Source organism: Poecilia reticulata, linkage group LG2, assembly GCF_000633615.1.
Source record: "Poecilia reticulata strain Guanapo linkage group LG2, Guppy_female_1.0+MT, whole genome shotgun sequence".
Classification (NCBI taxonomy): Eukaryota; Metazoa; Chordata; class Actinopteri; order Cyprinodontiformes; family Poeciliidae; genus Poecilia; species Poecilia reticulata.
The window spans coordinates 20,105,344-20,115,343 of record NC_024332.1 but is presented as its reverse complement, the minus strand read 5'-3'; the positions used below and the strand labels follow the sequence as shown (position 1 = coordinate 20,115,343).

Below are 10,000 nucleotides of genomic sequence, written 5' to 3'. Positions count from 1 at the left end.
CGGTGAAAGGCAGCAGCGCGCCGATGACGGAGGCGCTTTAAGGGTTGAAGGCGAACACCTGTGAGTGTGTGTTGGTGTACGCAACTGACTGCAGATTGTTTTGTGTGTGTGTGTGTGTGTGTGTGTGATGGAGGGAGAAAGAGGTGAAGTGGAGTTCATGGTGGAAGTGAAGGTTCATGCCTTCGTGTCTTCATGCTCCTCTGAATCCTTCTGCTTTTTTTCTCACATGCAGATCACACCCAAAAAACATTTGCAGTCGTTTTCTCTTCACAACTTTTAGCGCACACACACACACCCACACACCCACACACACACACACACACACACACACACACACACACACACACACACACACACACACACTCTGCTCCTCCCACCGGGATCTGACCGATTTACTCAACATGTTCCTGAAAAGACCAACATGCCCTCCGCTCTGTTCTGGTTCTGCACTGACTGGATTTTGCTGCTAAAGCACGACAAACCTCCAATTTTGGTTCTGCACTGCAAAAACAAAATCGACAAGGTGTTTTGGTTGGATTTAGTACATTTTCAGTAAGGATTAGTAAAAAAAAAAAATTGGATTTTTTTTTACATTTTCCTATTATAGGTTTTCTTTCCCCCAAAGAATTAAGGGATTATTGCTTAAACAAGCTCCTACATCTTGCTGAAAAGTTACTTGTAAGCTCATTTTGTCTTATTTCAACTATTGTTAGGCATTTCCACTAGAAACTACACAAAAAATACTCTCATGCCAGTTACAATTTAAGTCCAAAATAAATCAGTTTATATACAGATAAGGAGAAAAGTTCATGCCTAAGCAAACCCAACAGATTGTATGAAGTGACTGACGCTGCAGTTCATACTGAGCTAGCATGTGGAAAGAAAAGACGCGTCTAACAGAAAAACCCTGGTTTGTCAATTTTATGTTTCTTATTAGGAAGTTTTAGCTTGTTGACAGTAAAGCAGTAAAAAATAAACATTTGAACATTAAGTTAATATAAACTGTTATAGTAGAAATCCCTCAGTTTATTTCAACAGGCATGATTAAAAAAGTAAAGTGTTAAAGCCTGTTAGCTAGCTAGCCAGCTAGAGCCAGGCTAGTTAGCCTTAGCTAAACATGTGAAAATTAGCTTTAGCAGGATTCTTTCTGCTTCCTAGCTCACTCTTTATTGTTGCTCTTTTTTTAACATTTGTAAAAGGGTAACAATTTATTTGCTTCATTTATGAAGCCATTGTAAAAGTAGTTAATGACTCTGTGGGTTAGCTGCAGCTAACGGTTCAAAGCTAGCTTTATCCTTGCTAGGAGATGGTTTGCATCAAATTCAAAAATAGCTTTTTTAAATTCCAGAGGCAAATTAAGTATTGTTTTAACTCATATTAAATAATTTTCTTCAAAATGTTGTAGATGCTAATGGCTGTGAGTAAGAAGGATCTCCTGTAGCAGTCTGTTTTACAGTGAACCTGAGGCAGCCTCTGACTGTAGATTCTCTTATAAAGAAGATTGCTGTAGTTTTCTTCAATTGTTTGAAGAATCCATTTCAGAAATAGTTTTATTTTTAATATACTGAACTTTATTTTTGGCAAACAGCCTGTTTTTTGTTGTTAGCTTGTTATGTATGTTGTGTAATTTTAAGATTTTTTTAAAACTACGTGTCAAACTCCAGGTCCAGGGACTAAATCTGGCCCGCTGTAGCTTTTTATGCGGCCCTCTAGACTCTAAATGGCATCAAGAAGTCCCTCCACTTTTTAACAAATCAGCAAAATTCAGACAAAATCAGCAGATTATATTTTTTTCAGATTTCACAGATGTAATTTTTTTCTCAAAATTGGTAAAAAAATAAAATAAATAAAAATATTGGGTTTAAGTCACCAGCTTAAATATTGTCCGTAGATCACGGACTATTACTTGATGTCAAGTTATAGTCCGTGATCAATACGGCGATTAATAAAAATTTGTATTTAATATCGTACATTAGCGCAAATCTTTTAGAAATTCCTTTCAAATATTTCTAAGTTAGCACCAAAAACAAAGCAGAAAAATGCAAAACAATCAGAAAATCCTGTCTGGACTGACCAGTGTGAAAAGATGTTCAATAATATTTAATTTTAAGAAACTGTTATAAAACTCTAACAGCAATTCATTGATATTGTAACAGTTTAATCGATTCAGATTGAGTTTGACAAACAAAAATAAATCTAAAAACACAGCCCATGTTTTTGAAATAATTTCAAGGACAGTCCAAAACGAGTCCAGCAGAAATCCTCTCACGATTATTATTTTATGCCCTAATTTAACTTGCTGCCCGTACATTATTTCCTCTCTTGGTTTCTGTTCTCATGCGGTGACACTGTGGGCTTTTGCCATATACAGGTTTTATTTTTTTCCTCTCTCTAGGTGTAAATGACTTTGGATGGCCATCTGTTACTTAGCCACCCTGCAGAGAGTTGGCCTGCATGCGCACCTCCAGTGTGTGTATGTGCCTCCCTTTATGTTAAATTGCATGTGTGCAGTTACTGTAATACAGTGTTTGACTGTGGTTATTTATGCCTACGTGCACATGAATAATAGAGTAGCTTATTGTGTGTGTGTGTGTGTGTGTGTGTGTGTGTGTGTGTGTGTGTGTGTGTGTGTGTGTGTGTGTGTGTGTGTGTGTGTGTGTGCGTGCGTGTGTTGGAGACTGGGTGAAAGGCTGTGTGTGTATTCAGCTTCATTTGTACATGCAGAACATGAATTCCTGTGTATTTATAAGGTTACGTGTTTTATTCTTGTACAAGTTGCTTCATGTGTCAAAGTTTCTCAGATAATCTTTTGAAATTTGGATCTAAATTAAGAAAATAGTGTATGTTTTGTTTTTAACATGCATCTCAGAGGTTTTACTTTTTACCGATTAGGTTAAAAGCAGGTAATAAAAACTGCATTTGATTGTTATATGTATTTTATTTATTTGTTTTTTGGCAGTAAAGCTTAAAATATTAATTTAGTTTAAGTTTATATCCATGAGAAAGGGGTACTATAGTGACCGTTTTAGCTCCCCTCACTGTTTTTTGCAGGACCTTATCAGCTGCTGTTGCCTCCATGTGATGTTGTTGTACATAAATATGTTAAACCTTTGAATAATGTTGAATCTTTAGATGGAAACTGAAAAAAACACTGAATCTTACCAAGTATTTTGGTCTTAATTTCTAGTGGAAATGTCTCAGTTCACTTGAAATAAGACAGAAACTAACTTACAACTTTTCAGTAAAAAAAAAAAAATCTGAGGTTGTTTTAGGTAAGTAACGTTAAACTGGCAGATTATTTCACTTAAAACATTTTGTCATTACTGAATTTATCTACTAGTGGAACTTTTTCATCAAAACTAAGGAATTATTTACTTAAAACAARCTCCTATATCTAGAAGAAACATTATTTATAAATTAGTTTTATCTTATTTCAGTAGAAACTGGACAAAATACTTGGTAACATTTTGTGTTTTTGCAGTGTGCTGCGAGTTGTTGCAATGAAAGTAATTAAACTGTTTATATTTCATTACAAAAATAAAATAAAATACAGTCATTGATGGTGTTTAGGCGCTACAGTGATTCAGATTTCTGGTTTATTTGCTAATCTAACTTTCTAATAACATGACTATAACCTTTCTTTACATTTTTAACACTGAGTTGTTTGGTAATCAGTGTGGCTGTTTTCTGTTTTTAAACCATTTTTGTTAAAGTTAAGACGATATATCTGTTGAGAAACTCACCACACGTCTTCGGGAGCATCTTTACGTGCAAATCATGCAAGCTTCAGCGAAAAGTGCTCCTAAGCTGCTGTTGGGCGACGGTTTGTGATTTGATTAAGTCCGAGTGACCTGCGGCGTCCATCCAGCTGTTATCGTTTCCTGGGGACATTCAGATCAGAGCGCTAACCTCCAAGTTGTCCACAAACCTGGAAACAAGCTGCAAGTTGTGCAGAAAAACAATGTGGTTGTTATTATTACTTAGGGCAGTGGTGTCAAACTCATTTAAAATTTTTGGCCGAATCAAAAATCTGAATGTTCTTAAAGGGCCGGTTGTGCCAGAATCTATTGATAAAACCAGTAAAACTGGTAAAATATCAATAAATAGCTGTTCCTCCAGGATTTGTGATTATTTTACAGTTTATTTTTGCAATCAAAATGACAGATTTTGTGGTGAATATTAAGAAATATTTGTCTTTTTTTTTTTTTTTACAATATTCACGCTAATGTATGATGTCAAATGTGACTATCACTCGCTGCATCAGTTACGGATTCAATGTTTTTGACCAATTTTGAGAAAATTAGCAGTAAAATCAGGAAAGAATGTCGAAATTTGTTGATTTTGTGTGATTTGTGCAGATTTGTGAAAAACTGGAAGAACTTACTGGTGTAATTTGGAGCCCAGAGGGCCACATAAAAAGCTACGGCGGGCCATATTTGGCCCCCGGGCCTTGAGTTTGACACCTGTGATTTAGGGTAATATTAAGATAAATGTGGCTCTTGGCGTTAAATCAGGGCTGAAACGATTAATCGAAATAATCGTGATTAATCGATTATTAAAAGAATCGTCAACTGGAGCATAGAGAGTTATTTCCTAAAAGAACAACACACTATGAACAGATATTTAGTCCAAACTGTTAAAAATATATACACACATTTTGGATTTAAAATAAAGAGACACCTTTGTCTGTGAACAGGTTTTACCCAAAACTTAAGAGGTAAAGTTTCAACTTCACTTGGTTCAAATTCACTAAAATGTTTATTTTTTTACTTAAAAATTAGTTTTTTTTACATGCATATTATAGTGCATTTCAAATAACGCATAAAAAGACTCGAGGTTTGTTTAAAAATCTAGCAGAATGTGTAATCGATTAATCSAATTAATCACTAAATAGTTGATTAGTTAGATAATCAGAAATAAGAGCTGCTCRATAAGATACTTTCCAATATCTGTTTGCTTTGGTTGGATGATGCTAAATGATCAGAAAATTTCTAATTTTGACAATKAAAGCAATCATTTTCCTCAACATGAAACATATTATTCTAAATTCTGAGTGAAAAATTATTMAAATWATTTTATTCTGCATCGAGTTTCGTCCTTTCAGCCCTGATTTCCTCGGTGTGTTTAGATCAGAMTCCTGTCTTTGCTGTAGTAACTAAGTGATGTGCGTCGTCTCTCCCCTGCAGCTCTCGCCCCGGCCGTCCTCCCAAGCGTTGCTCYGGCGCCGGGATGCAGGAAAGCCCCCGGCTGCTGCACCCGGGGCTCCCCGGCCTGCTGTCCCCCAACCTGCTGTCGCACACCGGTAAGACACGCGTCCATGTCCTCACTTCCTGTCTCTGTGGCGCCCCCGGTGGAGAGGAGACGCTGCTACGCGCCCAGTTAGCTCACCAAACCTGCTAGCATTGTGTGACGTTGAGGACTTTGTCTGTAGAAATGTATGCAGTCGGTTCGCTTGASTAGGAAATCCTAACCGTCCGCAGACAGGGGGCGCTCCACAGGATTAGGGAGCAGTTTGATGTTTTAAAAAGAAAATAAAAYGTGTTTTCGTMACTCTTTGCTCGCACAGACGTACACATGTGGTGACGTGACATTTCCTCTGTTTTATCCGCAGTTTTCACCCCATTAAGGTGTTTTTTATATCATCTGTTATTGTTAATAATGTCTTGCTATGTGTATTATTCTACACAGCAGGAACAATGTAAAGTAAAATTAAGGCTGGACAATATGGCTGAAAAACGTATCATGATATAAACATTTCATATCAGYCAAAATTGATCATCATTGATTTGTTTTTTGTTTTTTTAATATCTGAAATACAACCAAACTGGTGACGTGACCTTTTCTGATTTATTCACAGTTTTTATCCCACGACATTGTTTTTTATTATTATTTCTAAGCAGTTAAGAAGCTTGAAGGTGCTACTGTGGCAGTTACTCAACAGGTCGTTGCTAGGCAACCAAAGAGTCAGAGAGTTGCTAGGCAACCAAAGAGTGAGAGAGTCAGTTGATTCCACCAACTTAGCTTAGCTGGCAGTGAGAGGTTGAGCAGCTAACGTCTTTCCTCTGCCTACATCTCCCAGAATGCTGTGCGGTTCTGGATTGGCGTTCAGTGAAATTATTGATACTAGGTGTATTCTCTATTGATATTGATCATTTGTCCGTCAGGACACGTGTTGTTATTGATTGATTGCCCAGCCCTAATCTTGGGTGTGATTTGCTGATGGTACGAATGTTTAATACAGCAAATAATCTGAAAAGAAAACAAAGAAACAGAAATCCGTCATTGTTTGTGTTGTGATGAAAACTGGAACAAAGGGCCCCAAACTTCTTGTTCCTAATAGTTTTTATTGTTCATTTCCATGGTGGCTCTAAACTTTAGACTTCAGATATTTCCCACGTCGTCTCTCTTGTTGTAGTTTCTCCTTGGTTTATGTTTCGTTTCCTCTCCAACTCGTCTGTTCTCCATAGTTTGATCAGTTTCTTCTCGTTTGGGTTCGTCTTCCTCCTTCAAGGATCCGGTCCTGTTTGTTGTCGACGTTTTGCTCTCGCTGACACAGAAAGTGAAAATGGCGGGAGGAGCCAAGAGACCGGAGGGGCGGATGGAGAGAGGGACGGAGGGATGTCGCCGGAGGAGATAACGAAACCTAAAAATGGCTGCCAAAGTCCTGGGAGAAAGATGGAGGAAAAGAAAGAGAGAAAGACTAGAACTGTGACAGTAGCATGAACGGAGGAACAAACGGACGGATGGATGGATGAGGGGAAGAGGAGGAGGGTGAAGGAGTGCAGATTGCAGGGTGGTGTGATGAATGACACGTCTCTGGGGTCCCACTCCTCCATCTGTCCGTCCCTCCCACCTCCTTTACTCCTCCTGTCCCTTCCTCCCATCTTTACTCACCTTCTTCTCTTCCTCCTGATGTTAGTCATCCCTTCTTCCCTCTTTATTATTCTTCTTTCCTTGAAACGCTCGTCTCTCGTGTCATAATTTCCTGTTTTTCTTGTTGCAGATTCCCTCCTTTTTCTCTCGTCGTTCCTTTAACTGTTTCTTCTTTGTATTTGTTCTCATTTTAATCTAGAATTTATTTTTCACTAAATATTTTCTTTTATCATTTTATTTTTTTATCGCTTCACCTTCGTCTTATTTCGTTTTATCTTATTGTTTCACCTTCATCTGTTCCTCCGTTCATTCCTGTGGAATATATTTTATTATTTATTCCCTCTCTTCTTTGTTTTTCCTCCCTTCTTTTCTATCCCGTTGTCCTTTTTGCTCTTTTATCAACAATCCTTCTTTCTTATTCTGTCTCTTCTCTCAATCTCTCCTTTTTTCTCTTCTTTTGTTTTTTTTCCTCCATATTGAAGTTTTTCTTTACTTTTACTCTCGTTTCTTCTTAATCTGTTTTTAATCTGTAATTTTCCCAATTCTCTCTTCATCTTAACTTTCTTTTTCATCCTTTCTTTTTCCCTTTTAACTGTAAACGTCTCCATCGTCTCACGTTTCCTTAATTTTCTGCATCTCGTCACTTTTTTAATCTCTTTCTTTCTTGCCAGTTTTTTCTCTTATTCCACTTTTTTCTTTCACTTCTTCCTCTTCTCGTCCTCCCGACTCTTCGGTCGCCCCCAAAGCTGCTCCATACTTCCATCACTTTTCCTTTTCTGCTGTTTTTTAATTTATCTCTTTTATCTTTCTTCTGCTCTTTTCTTGTTTTTCATCCTTATAACCTTTGACCTGTTTTGCATATTTAGCGACTTTTGTTTGTTCATCTGCCCAGACTTCATCCCTCTTTTTCTTCTTCTCTGTTTTTGCCTTCATTCATCTCAGTTTTTGTGTTTTTTCTACTAATAATCTTAAACTTTCATTTTTCTTTCAGTTTTTCTCAGTTATCCTCTTTTTATCTTCTCTTTTTCTTTCACTTTCATTTTTGTTTCTGCTGCTTKTTCCTCTATTTGTTGATCTAATGTTACAAACAATTTCTCACACCTAAAAAAACATTTTTTTATTTAAACTATATTAAATAAATAGTTTGGACATACGATGGAGTGTTAGAGCCAGGATTAGAGAAAAAAAAAACATTTAATTACAAGAATTAAGTCATAGAATCAGAGAATAATGTGATTGTGTTATTAAAATAATGAGATTAAGTCAAATTACTACAAGAATTAAGACTTAATATTGCCAAAAAAAATCATATTATGAGAATAAAGTTGTAATAATATAATATCATAAATCATATCGCTGAAACAGTTTTAATATTGCGAGAATAAAGTCATCATGTTCCGAAAATAACAATAGTATGTCAAAGTAATACAAGAATAAAGTTGAAGGACAGAAAATCAAATTAAGAGAATAAAGTCTAAATAATATGAGAATAAATTCATAAAATGACCAAAGTAAAGTCGGAATATTACGATAAAAAAACTCAGGATTGTGAGAAAAAAAGTGAAATTTGGTGACCAGATTTTAGAGTTTAAGCTCTGAAGTCTCAGTTTAGATGTTAGTTTGAAACCAACATCATGTAAACATCAAATGATGTAAATTAAATGGTTTTACTCATGGAGAAACTATTTCTACATTATTTTCACAGCTGTTTCACAAATAAAGGTTCATTTCCTGCTGCGTTTGGCTGCCGGGGAAATTTAACGTATTGAACTTGTTGACTGTAAATTTAATGTTTATCAGCTGATGTCACTGTAAAATGGTTAAAATAAAATGGCAAACTTAAATACATTTTATTTTATTTGCTATTCCAGTAATGTTTATGTAAACTAATTGGAAATGATGCTAATAATATTAAGTATGTCAGCTGGTTTTGACATGTTGGTATGAGGGGTGGGGGGCTCAAATGAAAATCTGTTTGGGGCCCCAAAAATGCTTTGATCGGCCCTGTATCCTCTAACTTCCATCTCCTTTTACATCTCCATCACTTCTTTAACGGAGACATACTCCAAACGTCCCTCCATCTTCTCACCTCTCTAATCTTTTTTTCCTCCCATCCTGCCAGTTTCCCTCCATCCCTCCCTCCATCCCTTCATCCCCTTGACAGTGACTGTTGGCCTCCTTCTCCCCCTCTTCCTCTCCGGGATAAATAAAACATGCTTGTGTTTGGTGACATATGGACACAGCTCACTGTGGCATACTAATCACACACACACACACACACATACCTGATCTATAAGTGTGTGTGTGTGTTTGTTGAGCATTAGTGGAACCCAGAGAAAACATTTGCTCACTTATGATCGCTCATTAGCTTTCACACACACACTACATATATAACAACCACACACACACACACACACACACACACTTGGCAGTCGTCGGATGTCGCATTCCGCCTCGGCCGCACACACGCAGAGTCGGTCGTCTTAGCGGCCCCGCGTCCATGGAGACGCCACGTTGMCGGGGGAGACGGGCTGTTGTTTATGACCTCGCGGGCGCCACGTCGATGGGGGGCATCGGCCGATCGCAGATGGACATTTATCACACCGTTAGGAAGAAAAAACACAGAGCAGAGGACCAAGGAAGTTCAAGATGGAAGAAAACAAAATTAAATAAGGCCATCGCAGATGTGAAAAACTGCAAAACGGAGGTGAAGAGAGACGTTTATAAGAACAAAAAAATGGAGGAAGGTTGGGAAAAGTAAAAAAGATAAAACACAAAGATCAGAGAGAGGCTTTAAACGACAACAAGAGAGTGATATCAGTTTAATTGGCCTCATCTTCCTCAACAAAGACGCTGTGATGATAAGCGTGGGAGTGTGTTAGTGTGTGTGCGTGTGTGTGTGTGTGTGTGTGTGTGTGTGTGTGTGTGTGTGTGTGTGTGTGTGTGTGGTAACCTATGCAGGGTGATGCGGCACTCATTTGACTTGTTAATTCACTTCAGAAACAGCTCAATGCTTCGCCTTGTCCTCCAACACACACACACAAACACACACACACACGCACCTGCACAGACTGCTGGAACATAAACGTATATTTATTTTCATTTATCGCCTCTAACTTCACATTTC

General features: G+C 37.5%; 1 protein-coding gene across 1 annotated transcript in view; it reads left to right on the top strand.

Annotated features, from left to right (window-relative positions):
- The window catches only part of dachb (dachshund b), a 107,239-nt gene that overhangs the window by 59,305 nt on the left and 37,934 nt on the right, over window positions 1-10,000 (top strand). The window contains exon 2 of the mRNA XM_017309116.1: window positions 5,187-5,302. Within this exon, the coding sequence (XP_017164605.1) occupies window positions 5,187-5,302 (116 nt within the window). The remainder of the gene's footprint in view (window positions 1-5,186; window positions 5,303-10,000) is intronic.